Source organism: Plectropomus leopardus, chromosome 16, assembly GCF_008729295.1.
Source record: "Plectropomus leopardus isolate mb chromosome 16, YSFRI_Pleo_2.0, whole genome shotgun sequence".
Taxonomy (NCBI): Eukaryota; Metazoa; Chordata; class Actinopteri; order Perciformes; family Serranidae; genus Plectropomus; species Plectropomus leopardus.
In genome coordinates, this window is record NC_056478.1 from 12,054,685 (window position 1) to 12,071,203 (window position 16,519).

The 16,519-nt window shown below is 39.3% G+C and overlaps 1 protein-coding gene across 2 annotated transcripts in view; it reads right to left on the reverse strand.

Annotated features, from left to right (window-relative positions):
* Positions 1-13,982, reverse strand: part of LOC121955338 (protein EFR3 homolog B) — a 47,600-nt gene extending 33,618 nt beyond the window's left edge. The window contains exons 1-2 of one of the 2 annotated variants that reach the window (XM_042503243.1): positions 13,845-13,982; positions 13,263-13,401 (exon numbers count right to left, since the gene is read on the reverse strand). In XM_042503243.1, coding sequence (XP_042359177.1) covers positions 13,263-13,269 — 7 coding nt within the window. In that variant the 5' untranslated portion in view covers positions 13,270-13,401; positions 13,845-13,982. Of the gene's footprint in view, positions 1-8,804; positions 8,904-13,262; positions 13,402-13,844 lie in introns of those variants that run through there. The other variant, XM_042503244.1, reaches the window with a different exon arrangement.
* Between the last annotated feature and the right edge of the window lie 2,537 nt (positions 13,983-16,519).

Here is a 16,519-nt window from a genome sequence, read left to right on the forward strand (position 1 = left end):
TAATTATACAGATTAGTATAAAAATCAATCCTGTAAACATGGAACCAATTGAAGATTTGTGGCTGTGTTTCAGTTGAGACAGAGGGAGATGTTCGGAGGAAGAGAGACTTTGCCTGCTCGGGCTCCAAGACACATTATCTTCTGCCCTCTGCTTAGAGGTGGAGAAAATAAAGCTTACAGCAACTTCATTCGATACAGCTTCCAGCTTTTGTTTTATATCTACTGAGGGCAACATTATATATTTCCAATCTATTGTTGGCTAGGTTTGCCCACATGAGCTCAGAGGGGTAGCCTGGCTTGTTTAAACGTCGCTATTAAACTGAATGTCCTGCTGAACTGAGTTCTAACTCTCAAACACTATATGAGGGGAAAAAAAGGAAGAAATAGTTAAATATTCATATTGAGCAGCCTGATCTGATTCAACTGACATAATTCTGAGTTGGGTTATAGAACAGAAAGATTTCACAAAGAATAAAGAAAAACAATTTACCCAGTGTGGTAGGAACAACTGTTAAATTGACTTGTCAGCAAGGAAAACACAGCTGATGCAAATAAGATAATAATGGCAAAGCTAACTAGAAAGTATTGACAATAGTCTTGACAGTATTATTCTTAGGGCCTGATTTAAGTGGCACAGTTGAGTATAAAATGTACAACTTGTTCATTTTATAAGTGCTAGGTTGTAGAGCTTGCTGTGACAGGTAAAAATGATCGCCTGAGGTGCAGAGAAGCAGCAAACTTCATGGGGAGCTGCTGAGTACAGAAAGAAAAGTCAGACTGACAGAGCTCCATCAATATCTTTCATCATATCAGGGCTAATGATATAGCAAGAACCCACAAAACGGCAAAGTCAAACACCCTGCAAGAAAACCAAAGTTGACAAATGCTGAAATGATGCCATCTATCAAACTACTGCATCCAATATTAAAAATGTGAAGATCAAGCTCACAGACCTCCTGTAAAACAGAGGCTTGTCTAAGTGAAGGTAATTCTGTACAAAAACATTTGAGGAAAGCAAGATATGGAAAGAATGTGGTCACAAGACAATTACAGTCACAACAATGGCTCAGACACACATGCACGCACACGCACGCACACACACACACACACACACACACACACACACACACACACACACACACCCACACACAGTCTCTATTTCTCTCACTGCAATCAAGACAGCCTTGATGAGAAAAGTGCAACACTGAAGAGTGATTATTCTGACTTAACATTGAGGAGAAAAGCAAGCCAGACAGCAAAGAGAGAGCAGGATTCTGATTGGTTAAAGGAATTCAGCAGTGGTGAGTCATAAGGAGACCCTGGGAGAAAGAAGAAAACGGGGCAAAAAAGAGATAACCTCAAAAAAAATGCATCATTTAACCCTTTATGGAGCTCTGCAAAACAATACAACAGAATATCTTCCTGCTTACACCAAACCAGAATACGTGACTTAAGGAGTCACAAAAGCTAATGACATTAAGTAGGTCATTATGCAGACAGCAGTGCAGTCAAGTTTAATGAATGGTTTAATAGCCTGACACTTCAAATAGAGTCAGCAGAAATCTAGTGTGTGTTAGACAAAAGCAAAACAATCTGCAAAGAAACAGCTTTTCTCCTTTCCTTCCTGCTTCTCTTCCCCCTATATTAGTTTCCTTCCTTCTATTCTCCCAAAGGGGAAAAAAAAGGTTTCATCATTTATTATTTCAGTTTGCTGTTACACAGATTGAAGTCCGTTTTGCTGATGTTGCACTAAAACGCCATTCTGTGAGCAAACTGACCAGACATTGACAAAACAACAAGCAGTCCAATAACCTCCCCCTGCCTCAGTGTGCTTTCTCCAACATACAGTAGACCCATCACCCCAAGATAACACCGAATCTCTTTAATGCACCAACAGATATGCATCAGAACTCTTTAACCAACCAACACAGCTAACAACAAGCCTTGTGATCAACACTGTTCACACTATGAGACAATCGCCTCCTACGGAGACTAGATTGCCCAAACCAGCTGTCAACTGGTGCTGCACGTCCTAAAAATCACAAATATCATTTTCTCAATTTAAAATGGACCAACTGTGCAAATTTCACACAGATGACGGAGGCAATAAGCTGCCACGTGCCTGACTCACCATTGTAAATGGATGAGCTGAGCTATTACAACATTTAGCAAGACACACAACAACCAAGTTTCCTGCGCAATACAATTGCAACACATAGAAAAATGAGGATAAAAAAAACAACCAAAACACATGCAGTATTTCCAGATCATTGCAGTACAAAGCCCATTAACGGCAACATTTGATCTAGACTTTCTGACTTGTCAATTTGATCCAAACCAAAATCACAGGTGTGACACCTCCAACAAACCAGGGTACGAACCGAAGAGCCCAACCTTGGTCTGATGATAAGTGGGTGTCTTGGTCCAGATCAAACTGAACTGTGGTTCGGTTTGTCTGTGGCGTGACAACATTTTTTGGATGGTTTGAACTTTAGGACAAATTACAGGAAGTTTGGGCTGTCAACATGTGATGTGAGTCTACTCGATGATATGAGTGGTTGATGTCAGTACTGTAGCACCTTGTACATCCTCCAGGAAAGAGGGAGATGACTTAACAAATAGTCAGTTAGAAAAAAAAAGTACTAAAACTCAGAGAGCAGGAGAGAGAAGCTCACATGGGAAATGACGACAGGACATAGGATCATTATTTATAGTTTTTGGTGCGCTCCCATAATTGCAATGATGAAACCAAAGCTAACCAGGCCATATGTTATACAATAAAACAAAATACAGTTCCTTGGTTTGGACCTTGGTTTAGACTTTCAGGTGTGAAAAGGCCCTAACATTATTGAAGACTCTCACATGAAAAATGATCAAGGAAATGACGAATTTATTTTCAGGACATAGGATCATTATTTTCAAATTATAACAGATAAAAACATAAAAGCATGCAAGCAGAATATAATCAATTAGCAGGCACAGAATGTACAACAAGACATTAGAAATTAGCTTGTGTGAATTTGACTGTAAGTTCATCGAGTGAACGGAGGTGGTGATTCAAATGTGGAATTGCATACTTCACAAGTTTAATATGTTAATTTGTTCCCAATTTTCAAATATGTAATGAGGAATACAACAACACCAATCTGAGTCTCATAAAGAATGATTTTATATACAATATGATATGATACAATACTATGCTATACGATATACTTTATTGTCCCCGTAGTGTCTTTGACTCAGACGTTACGCCCTTGAATGCCTTCAGATGCCTTCAATGTCTCAATAAAACAAACCACATATGAACAAAACAGCCCTAGCTGTTCATAATCACCCAACAAAATGCACATAATCCAAAGTGCACATAACACATATTGCACATACCCTGTGAAAAAAAACGTGCTCTTCGACAGAATTGTTTAGCCCTGTGGCTACTGTATGAGTGGAGACCATCTTTTTTTAGACAAAAAAAAAAAAAAAAAAAAAAGTACTGAAACTCTGAAGACAATAAAAGGTAAATGGCTGCATTTTATTAGCACTTTATTTGAGGCATTAACAATATGTCTCCCATTCACCCATTCATATACTCACACACTAATAGCAGCCTTCTGGCCTGACCATTAGGAGCAATTTGGGGTTCAGTCTTGGCCAAAAACACTTCACATGCAGGGAGGAGAAGCTGAAGACGGAGCCAACAACCTTGTGACCAGGTGACAACTACCTCCTGAGCCACAGGCGCCCAAATGATGCTCCCTTTTTGGGGCTACATTGTTGCATTCACCAGCTTTCTGGTGTGTTATCAGTGACCTACACCTGGGAGAAGGGTAGTCAGCGCAGGCAGGATGTCCTTGAAAAACGTTTCAGTGGAGTAAAAAGGCATCTTTAACGTCTTATCCACTTAAAAGCCCCTCTGTTTCAAGGACTCTGCTCTCTAAAAGTTGTACTGAAGTCCACAGCAGGAGCTCTGCTGGTGCTCAGGCTTATCTCTGAGCCGTGTGTCTATTCATAGTGCTGCTCCCCTCTCCTCCATCACTTCAAACACTAATGAGGCCTGTGCACCCCTCCATCCCTCCCCGTCCATCCTCTCTCTGTCCCTTCCCCCTGCACCCACTGAACCTCCCTCTACCACCTTCTTTCATCCTTGCTGTATTGGCCCGGGGCCTGAGTGTAGGAGTCGCCAATGAATTAATGAAAATGAAGCAGGTCCCAAGAGTGGAGAGGAAAGGGTGGAGGACAAAGAGTGACAGAGACACAGGCAGCTAAAGAGGAAAAAGATGGGAGTGTGATGGGGGAGGTGGATTGTGATGCACCAAATGAGTCACAGATTAGTGCTACTTATTGCATCTTCTCAGTCCAGCACAAATCTGTCCTGTCCTCTTTGTAGGCAGAGGCGAGAAGAGATTTTTGGGAGGAGTACAGAGAAAGCAAAAGAAAAGTTTTGCTGTTAGTGTTTTTAACACAGTAAAAAAACAGCAGAGCTACCGTGCCCATAAATCCACAATCATTTTAACAGCTCAGTGGGTGTAGCGTTTTACATGGTATTTCCACTCCCATGAAGCACTGGGAGCAGAAATAAAAAGCATCTGCATTTTCCATTACAGTTGGTTATGAGCGACTGTTATTTATAGGTACTTCTTTGTGTGACTTTAAAGTTGTTGCCACGTTTTTTAGGTCAGTTGGTAGGCCAGTTGCATGCAGCGTAACCCTTTAAAACTTGAGACAATGGGCTAAATTTCTTGGAAAGGCACCAAAATCCTAACTACACTCAAGTGACATCTCTCCATTTAGTGCATGTATATCTCCCATTTGTACTTGTGTGTGTTTTTTGGGCTTAAGTGTAAATGACAGCAGAGTGAGAAAATTGGAATTTCCCCTCAGGGATTAACAAAGTATAAAAAATAAAAATAAAAAAAAATTAAAATGTTTTAAGTTAAAAACCTGTAATTAGCAAAGCTTTTTTTAAAAAAAAAAAAAAAAAAAAAGAAAGAAAAAGGAAAAAAATAGGAGATTACCTGGAAAATATGTATAATGTATGTATATATATATGTATAATGTATATATATATATATATATATATATATTTCCATAACCAATCATGAAAAGTTGTTGGTTGCCCTTTTTCCCCATGAAAGAAATCAAACGAATTTGCTGACATTTCAAATATTTAAATGCTTGTGAAAGGCATGTGGAGGCAGACAACTGATCCTTATCTAGGTTTCACAGGGTTAATACATTTTGACTGTACACCTCAACAGTTTGGTTTTTTTTTTAAATAAAAAGTGAATGCATTTAAAAATGGGAAAGTTGCTCCTGCTTTTTCAGAGGTTTGATGAAAAGCTGTTGATGTGTTAAGGTCGCTTGAAGTGGCACGTACCATACTGATCACTGTAACAATAAAAACTGCAACTAAGTGAAGGCAACTCGTGATTGTTTTAATTACCAACAAATCTAAACTGATTATTAAGTTTAAAAATGTGAGAGAGCTCAAGAGGACATCTTCAAATCACTTTTGTCTCAATGAAACCCAATGAACAGTCCAAGCCCCAAAGAAATTCAGTTTAAATTAAATTAAAAGGATAAAAACAGCAAATCAGAAACTTTGAGAAACTGAAACTAGTTCTTTTTATGCATTTTGGTTAATGAACGACTTAAATAATTCAAAGATTGAGAATTGTTGTTGATAAATTTCCAATCGGCAAGTCATAAATTGTTTCAGCTCTAAAATGCAAGGGAAAATTTTGACTATTAAAGTCAAGAATGCCCAAAAAAGGTATAAAGAGGGTGGAGTACAGTCCTCCACAAATCTTATAAAATCCTATAAATCCTATAATATTAAACAACTGTAGAATGAAAGAACATGCATTGACCCATTATTTTGCACAAACATGTCAGCACTGAAATGTGCATGAGTGTGCTCTTGAGAAAGAAAGGCATTCCCTCTTGCAAAGAGTTAGTTAAAGAGGCCCATTGTACTTGAAAACATGCCACAACACCAGGTTTCTCATAGAAATGACTACATTGCCACTCCAACAGAATACTGTATATCTTCAGAGCTGTTAAGTTTGTGTACAAAAATAAAAATAGGGAGTGTTGATAAATAATGGTGGGTTAGTGTGGAAGAAGCTAAAAGAGATCAGCAAGGTGGGTGGACAAGAATTTGGATGACAGCAAAAAAAAAAAAACACACCAACACAGGGGGTCTCACGACATCCACCCACTCTGCATGGAAAGCTGACAACACATTTAGGGGCTGGACACCAAGCGGCTCCACACATAAACCCACACACAAACAGCGTGGAATTGCTAGTTGTTGGGAGACAGAACAAGACAATAAAGAGAAGGCGGGTATCTCTGCAGACTGGTGCTCCAGACTTCGAAAAAAACTTTGGCCTGTGTGAAGCCTCTTGCTTGTTTCACATCCTTGCTAAATTAATTTACGTGTGCATCATGTGTGCACATGTGAGGGGGGTCTCCACCCCTCAAATCAGCACAGCAAGGAGCCAGCCAATCACAATGCTATTTTTATCCCCAGAACAATGGGCTGGTACATTAACAGATTACACTCTCCATTTCCCCCAGGATGTCAGCTTAACATTTCCACATTAGGGTGAGAGAGAGATGGAGAGAAGAGAGGAAAAAACTGCATGCTGAAGTGAGAAAAACAGAAGCAAACATAAAATACACAAACATACAACATATCATGTTGTGCATGATATATTTTAAAAATCCTCTATACACACACACAAACACGGTGTTAAAAGGAGTGATGCACTGTGGGCCACATATATCAGTGCTGGACAATCAGCAAACCAAATAGTTTGTGTATGATGCAAAAGGAATTAATCTATGTAATTGTCATACTAATTACAAAGCACACACGCACACACAGAAGGTAGTGTGTGACAAGTGGCCCAGCACATCTTGCAGTATCGTATCTGCACCTGCTGTCCTGAAGCTGCTCTGTTGTACCCAAAGTCACATGGCTGACAAGAGAGAGTAAATATAGTCCTGCGCGAAGAATATCAAACACACTTTGGATCTGTGTGTGTATATGTGTGTGTGTGTGTGTGTGTGTGTGTGTGTGTGTGTGTATGTGAGTATTTGTGCAGTCTTGTCTGCAGGAGAGAGAGTGAGAGACAGAACCGTCAATACACATTTAGACCTCACCTTCACCTGAGGTCATGCATAGCACTGGTTTTACTGGCAAGAAACAAACAGACAGAAGCAAACACTCTGCAACGACCTGCATGCTTTGTATATACCTGTGCATAAAACATGACGCTTTTCGTGATGGTTACAACGCATGCTGCCCTTCAGGGGTGTTATTACATAAGGGGGGGGGGTCAGACCAAGTCCTGCTATTTTTACATCAGCAAACAAAGATGGACAAAAACATTCTTAAACAGTAGATTCACTGGGTAAAATGCAAACACACACCAGAATCTACAAATACTCAGAGAGAACAGGCAAGGAGTGTTAGCAAATAATGGATAATGAGCTCGGCTGATTCAACAGCCGACCAATATGCACATAAGCTGTCGCTCAATGAGTTTGGGAGAGCTGTAAAGCAGCTGAGGAGAGGAGGTGAGTATCGTGGAGAAGGGGGCTGATAGCATTAGGGAGAGCGTGACAACGAGAAAGAAATGTGAATTTTTGACACTAAGGCATGCAGAGAATGACAGCTACTCAAATGTGTCGCATATATAACTACAACATCTCTTCCCTCTGTCACGACGAGCCACGGAGACTATATCTTTAGGCTACAGACACACATGCACACTGCATGCACACTTTGCAGAGGCAAATACAGTATATTTTGAAGACATCAATCCATAAGTAAGATTCAAAGCACACATTCGATTCAGTGTGGGTGGAAAATGAACATGGCTGTTATAATGCGACCAACATACTGATGTACAGACCCAGCTGCCAACAAATCCTCATGACACAAGGCCGATCCGACACACTATGAATCACAGTCAAACAGGCACTGAAACTGGGCTGTGAGGGACTCGAGCCCAAAGATCACCATTTCCTTACAGTAGCTCACCCATGAGCGGCACAGTGAAGCCTAGCTGAGCTTGTTCTTCCAGTGTGCAGTGTCTGTCTGTGTTAATTCATTAGCCTACTAGCCTTTTTCCATCAATAGTCTGCAAAGCAAAGCAGACTACATTTTTAATTAGTGCTAATCAATAAACCATATATCAACGTGCCCCAGTAACACCACAGCCGCAGTAAATGCTAACACCAATGGCATTTTCTCATGATCTTAAAGTTTTGCAGAAAAGTGGCACAAATTTTAACTTTCAACAACACATACACTACGCTTCTTATATCATGTGCAACCTAAAACATTGAAAACCTTTCATGAATAACAAGAAAATTAAACCTTTTGTAAGCTTGACAACGTCTCACAGAGTCGATCGTACAGATAACAGTTAGCTGAAGTGCAGAGAACACAATGCTACCATCTCAAATTTACCACAAGGACACAACAAGTAAAAAGTGTTCAGACCAAATAAGTATCCATTACCAAAAATAAACATCTTCGAAGCGGTGCCTCCTTGCAAGCTAATACTGTAATTCAATAAAGCAATATCCTCATAAGAGTCCAAAATCCCATAATAAGCTTTTAGGAGACGTTACACTGTAGTGACAGCTGCGGTATATCACAAGAGGAAACGTGTTTGTAGAATGTGGGAAAACTGGCTGAACGCTGGATGCTTCACAGTACTCACATGCTTTCACAGCCAGAAACACACACAGAGAAACAAACACAATGGAAGAGTGATTGTCATTCTTACCGTACATCGATCGTGATGTTGGAGTTTCTCACTACAGATGCTTATATTTTCTTAATGTAGCTTCAGTCGCTCATACAGACACACTGCTGTGCCAAGGCGCACTGGAAACGCACACAAACACACGCACACTGCTCACTCTGGTATTAATGCCTGCACGTGTGCTTAGAGCTAAAATGCGCACCGTGATTGGTGCAGAGCCTGGCTCGATGCGCTGAATTACACACACACACATACACACACACACTCTCCCTGCCGTGCATACACACGCGCACGCACAAAAGGGGGTTGAAAGGCAACGTCAGAGAGAAGCGTGCCGTGATGACCTTGGATTTTCCCGTTTGTCTTCCGCAACAGCGCTCCCTCTGAAGGGGGGCAGTGCGGATTTCACATGCAGGCGCACATACAAACACACCCACCTCACTAATAATCATTTTTCTCAGTTACAGGGAAAAGAGACACAGAAAAGGGGGGCGGGTGGGGAAAGAATAAGACAGAAATGTGCACCATGGGGATAAAAAGGGAGAAGACCTCCCACCCACGCAATCTCCCTCTCTCCCTCTCTCCACCCCCTGCCAGCCACACTCTCTCCCTCTTCCTCATCATTAATCTTCCCATGCCTCCTGCTTTACTTTACTTTCAGTTTTCTTTCTATGCTCATGCAACTTTCTGCCACATTTCCTCCCATTTTCTAGCCCAAAATATCTCTGTGATTGTGTGATTACATAACCATGTTTACTGGCATCTGCATTTTATTTTTATGCAAAACAGTGAAATATTATCATTCTCTTCCTGGTTTCATTTTCCAAATCCAAAGAACGTATTAGGCTTCGTCACTTAACCTTCACACGAGGCAGCATTTTCCAACAAGGAAGCCAGCTTCAACTCCAATATATGCTCTCGTTAAAGCCACCACACCACCAGACATCACAGAAAAACACTAATTTTATCTCTCTGAACACAGAAGCTGCTGGTCTATCACTGCTATGATCAGTTAGTCTGTTTTGTGTTATTGTGTGACTTGAGTAAATCCAAACTAACCCTTTTAAACGCCTAAGTCGCACAATAACACAAACAAAAGAACTCATCTAGGCAGTGATAGACCAGCAGCTCCTGTGTTAAATGCAATGTTAAATCGCTGTTTTTATCCATGAGGTCTGGCTTTGAAGAGAGTGAAATAACGGCTTCATTTTCTCATCAGAAAATTACTGCCCAACACTGAAGTAAAGAAGAGAAAATGTTCTCAATATAGCGTTCACTCCGCTGATTTGGGGTTTTTTAGTTGGGACTTTTATAAGTGGCTTAAATACATCCACCTTGTCAAACTCCAGCCTGCTTCTCCAAACAAGGGGCATGCCAACTGACATCTCATGTTTGTTATAAACTGTCTATGGACAAGTACCTCATACAACCCCAATTCAAAAACAAATCATAAATATCCCATTAAGCATCATGATATTATTGTATCGCTGTGCCTCTGGTGAATCCCAGCCACCCCTAGTGCATATAAATGATACTGTTAAGCAGCTGTCTCACTCATGGCAGAGCTTCTCACCTGCACATGGATGCACTGCATGAACAAAACTCTCAAATTAATGCTCGTATCTACATTACCACATAGCCATAAAACTGTGGCAAACATAAAATTGAGACATGATGTTCTCACATAATTGGCTCTAATGCACAAAGCAGTGAAACCATAAACCTGATGCAGCTGCGGTGTTGTTTTAAAAGCATGAATAAGTGTTTGAAATAGAATGCATGCCCACTCAACCTTTTTAGTTCTCGTTTTTTCCATTATTCCAAAGTTCAGCTCACAGATAACACTGCATGAATTTTTAAGAATGACTATCAGCATTTAAAAAGAGGTTTTGGAAACAATCCAAGAGAGAACAGGCTTATATGGTGTTAGAAAGCTAAGATCCATTAAAAAGCTTGATTTTGCAATTACCAGAAGTGCTCAACTGTCACTGGTTGAACAAGGAGAAGAGAGAGGGCTACATCCAGACTGGTTTAATGTTTCTCAGAGTTGGGGTGGTGGGGCCGTTACATAGCTTTGCCTGGGGCCCATTTGTGTCAAAATCCGCCCATGTCTGCTGCATTTCACCGCAGCTTGGAGCAGTTTTTTTTTTTATACTTAATTAAACTCCTTTAGGAGAAACCAATCTCTACACTTACTGTGAATTTCCGTATTTAATTTGGATTGAATAACAGGGGTCTTGTGCAATATCACTTTGCCTGCATCACTATTATTTACAATCAAGCTTTGTTTTCCTCACTCTCACATGCCAGAAATTATGGTTGCTAATCATAAATATCCCCTTTAGAGCCAAAAGCATCTCTTGCTAGTGGAAGAACAAACCTTTTATCCTATGTAGAGCATTTACTAGTGTAATGTTTTATGAATCAGTCAACATTAGGACTGAAAATGAATGAAATTTCCCTTTAATCAACACTGTTTAACAGCAACCTGTGCCAAGTACCAATCACAGCCAGTGATCCTTTTGATGTTGGTCTAGTCAAGTGTTCAAATACCTTCTACAAACTGTGAAATAAGCTGAATCATTTCTACAAGACAGAAGGCAGCGACAAGTAAGTCAAACCCCAAACATGAATTTCCTATTGCGACAAATTTTTGTCAACCATAAAGGAACCATATGGATAAAAACAACTTTTCAGTGAAATGATTCTCTGTTCGTGCGGCTGAGACAGAGAAGGAGCCAGAGCGAGAACAGAGGAGGTGGTGTTGAAACTTACCCTTGCCAACACGATGGTCCAGAAGGGTACGACAGTCCAGTGCCAGCCTCTGAGAGGCCGGGACATCGGGCGCAGGCAAGGGCATGGCAGGCAAACAAACACGCAACAGTCCACAAACACACACACACTCTCAGACACACAGTACTCCTTTCATAGACACTGAAAACCTTGTAACCAATGCCAAAAAATAGTAATGCAACACTACAAGCAGCAAAGTAGTAATTTCAAATTTTTCAGTTATAGTTTAAAAAAATAACAAAAACTTCTGAAAACCGTACAAATACTCATAAAGAAGTATAAGCTAAATGCAAAAATGTACTTGCTAGTATGCATCCACAACTCCCAACTTGCATTAAATAGGTTATCAGCAATGCACACGCAAACTCTCCCTCAGTCAATCTTGAACAAAAAAGGTAACTCCAACTTCCGTACTTCCGTACAAAGTTTCACACCGGAACAAATTCCCAAATTCACTTAGAGTCCCTCCTGCACACCATCCCGCATGTCCCTGTCTTGAGGTCTAAGTAATTTATGTTAGTACAGAGGCAGATTGACCGTATTAACGAAGAGATTAGCGATTAGTCCTTCAATAGCAGCTCTGCTCTCTGTGCGCTTCTCTCTCATTAATAAACATCTCACTGACACAATGGACCCCACTATCCACCCAAAGGCTCTCTCTGAGAGAGAGGAGGGTGGAGAGAGGCAGGGAGAGAGGGGCACTGTGGGACAGCCATTCAGTCAGTGGGCTTGAGGTTCAAGGAATGTGGCTATCAGCAGATGCCAACAAGGGCGAAATGTCTGGTGAGTGATTTCTTTGCAAATTCACACACAACACTGCAAAAACTGACACATCACACACGGTACACTGATGCATGGCTTGTCGAACAAAATATTTTCACAGTCAGCTGAGATTTACTGCAATGTTTTTAAAAAATATAATTTTCCTGGCCCAACCCAGCTGTGACAAAGATGGTAGGACAGGAGCGTCAACGAGGAGTGACTTGGTTCCCCAGTTCAGATGGACAGCATTTGGTCAATCTGCTCTCTCAATCACTGTGGAGGGGGAGTGGAACTACATACCTGCAAGCACTAGAGACTCTGGAAGTTTTTCGGTGTTTAAAATCAGGCTCAAGTTCCGGATAAAATCTACATAAAAGTGTAATCACCAATGATTGCCCTGTACACTGTCTGTCATACTGATTTCATTCTCATAGACTTTGTGTGTTATTTCATGTGATAAAATGTTCAGATCTGTGGTCTTTTGTGTACTGTGTTTTTATGTAGAGAAATGTATAAATTTATGAAGATTTTTGTATTTTTTTTATGTATTTTTTATCTTTTAGGTAGTCTCAGCTACTTGATGTTATGTATTTGTTTTTTGTTTTTGTTTTGTTGCTTCTTTTGTTTGTTTGCTTGTTTGTTTTCCTGCCCAGGGACAACAGATGCAAATTAGCTTCTAGCAAACTCTGATGTAATAAATTTAAATTGTGTGCTGTCCCTCTAAAATTAATCAGAAAAATTGGATTTAAACAAATGTATCAAAATTAAATTAAATTCAATGGTTGATTTGGTTTAGGCACCTCATTTTTTCATTTCCTAAGCAGTCCACCTATTCTGCAGTGTCCTATATTAAATTTTTGGATGCGATAATGTCTTCAGGCAAAGTGAAGGTGTTAAGTGTTTTAATAGTTTGGTGTTGCCCACCTGTCATGTTGGATGCTTGTCACAAGGCGGCGTTGCTCTTCCAGGTTCACAGAGGCAGGGAGATGGAAGGCACTCCAGCCGCGAACTGAGTCTCCACCGGCGCTACGAAAATCAGGAAAACCCCTGGATTGTCTTTGGCCTGTGGAAGCGAGTATGCTCAAATTAGCACACACGCTCATAATATTTACAGTGATTGAATTACACCAGGATATAACGATTAGCAGACCAGTGACCGGCTGACAGTGTATTTTAAGACATTTTTCACCAGGTAAGAAATCCCAAATCATGACAGTTGCTAGTAATATAATTTAACGCTAATGTAGCATTGTTAGCTGTCAAACGTTTTCATCTTACTGTCTCCTCTCAAAATATCCTAAAGTGTTTTGAGACTTTCCATGTATTTTTCACAGATTCAGACACAACATTACGGTTATCAAATCTTACAACTCATTTTATTCAGCGATAGCAACGGTCTATGCTAGTAGCAAAGTATGCTAACGTTAGCTAAACTGCCTGACTTGTTCAACAAGAGGCACCTGGCTGCGCCTATCTCTACAGTAGTGGTCAACACCCTTTACTTACCATGAAGTGAACAAAATTTAAATCCTGTAAATGTGTGGCACGCAGACCGTTAACGACAGAAAATCCTGAGTTAATTTCAGCTATGACAGGACACCATACATAAAGTGTTTCTGTTCCTTGAGCTACCAGCTGTTACTGGCTGACTGTACATGTGTGACAGCCCACCACTGGACAGAGGCTTTTAGTCATGTCTGAGCACATGCAGTCTACACGCCCAGTACGGGCTGTTACCCCACATTTTACTGGATAAATGCATGCACAGCATGTCATATAAATAGTAGGTCTGATTTTTGACAAAAATTATGCCTTAATATTACAGCATCATGATTTTATATTGATTTTAAAAAAAAAAGGAAAAAAAGGGTACTGTAACTGTCTTCATTACAGTGAGCTGAATATAAATGAATGAATGAATTTTATATTAGTTACATACATCATGAGAAACAAAGATTATTTCATCATTAACCAAAAAAGAAAGGATAACTCAGAATAATAATTGCCTGCCAAGGATAAATTTAAAAAAAAAATTACTAAATTAGACGGATTATAAAAAATAATCAATGTTATCGAACATGTGAAATTTGAGCAATTAATCAATAAGCTATAAAAAGTTAAAAAGTCAAAGTATATGCAATATGTTGCTTTTAGATCTGACCGAGGAAAAAACAATTTTGATATTGTTTGAAATAAGCAAAGTTTTTTTTTTCAAATAACGATGAATTGATTAATCAATTGTTAATTTTACCTACTAAATTATAACCATCAATTATTTTATACTGTAATCAATTCTAAATTATTTTACACTATAATCATTTCACATTATAATCTCAATTTCAAGTCAGCACCGAGTCCGTTCAATAATTTGACTGCTAAAAAAGTGAAGATTATGTATTATCGATGTGTCAAATAAGGCACGTTTATTTATATAGCACATTTCAAGGCAATTCAAGTCTTGAGACATAGTGCAAAAGAAACACATTCTAAAAGGACATTTAAATGCAATTAAAAACGTAATTAAAGAGGTAGAGAATCAAAAATAAAAACAAGTAAAAACATATTGAGACAGGTATAAAATACAAGCATACAATACAAGTAGGTGCAGCATAAGAAATGAATAAATATTTAAATTTAATAAAGGCAGAAGCAAAGGGAAAAGTCTCCAGCCTTGATTTAAAAGAATTGAGAGTTGAAGACCTGCTGTTTTCTGGATGTTCATTCCAGAAATGTGGTGCATAAAAACTTTACCCTGCTTCCCCGTGTTTAGTCTTGACTCCAGGTACACAAAGCAAACCTGAGACCTGAGAGCTCTCAATTGTAAGGATGGAATTTTATTTTTAACCCTGAACCATTTAGTGCTTTATAACCCAACAGCCGTATTTTATAACGATGGTTGTACAAGACAAAAAAACATAGATAGCAATATGTAAGCTAAATTTATGTGATATAGTCTCCCATTTCTGTCAATCCGATGCTGTTTGTAAAGCAGCGTTAATGTTTTGTAGTCATAAACTGCATTCAGAGGAATCAAATCCCCTTATGGTTAGACGGTGTGTGAAAGGATATCTTCATTTCTGCCTGCAGATACACTCGACTTTTGGGTCAAGGACAACATGCTTTCTCATAAATCACTGATTCACAATTCTAACTTAGAGTCAGCTATTTACTTTTTTTTTTGCATTTCATTATATAATTATTTACCACATGCCACCAGCCACATGCTGGTAAAAATGCAAGTGGCTCCTTGATTTGAAAATAAAAAATGGTAATCTTTTGAGTGGCTGGTAGATTTCATAATAGCTGCCACAGTAAGCATGTACAAAAAAGTACAAAAAACTGTATGGTATCTCAGATCATATATATCCTAATTTATGCAGTACTGTAACAGTTTTACATGCAGGCCCATTAATTGTTACCCTCATCTCCAATGCAAGAATGAATGAAAATGAATGATTGGTGAAACAAAAATGCAATGCAGTCTGATTATAACGCAATAACAAACTTCATCAAGAACTGAAAAAATAAAATCAGTGTTGTGTATCTGTGAATGGGACATCCTGCTTTTGGAGTAGGTCTTTTTTTTTCTCTTTCTACCAGTTGGTGACAGCAGTGAGTCAGGAGAATCTGATAGGAGAGTGCAAGGAGCAAAATAGTCTTTAACAGTGGTTCCCAACTGGTGGTTCACGGTCCAAAAGTGGGTTGTGGGTCCATTCTGAATGGACCTCAAGTGACTCGTGAACATGTCAAATTTGTAAAAAAAAAAAAAAAACACACACACACACTTTATTTTGAAGTAGAGTAAATTTCTGGCACACATTTTGAGGTACTGTTTCTGTTTATACTTGATATATGTTTTATTTCTTTGTGTTCTAAGCCGATGTGTTGTTTACATTTTGTGAAATAAAACTGAATATGTAGTGGACCTTAAACTAATGACTAAGGAGAACTCTGGACCCCATGGCTGGGCCAGTTGAGAACCACTGGTTTACAACACTCTGAGGTCACTGTCTTTCATAAATACTATATAATTGCATTAATATTACCTAAACTCAAATATTTTTAAGACAGCATTTCATATTGTGTACATGATGTGTCACATTGTCTGCCACCCACTGGAAATCTAAACATAGCGCTTCTCAGTGAACCACTAAGGCATTTATTTCCCATGGTCCTTTACT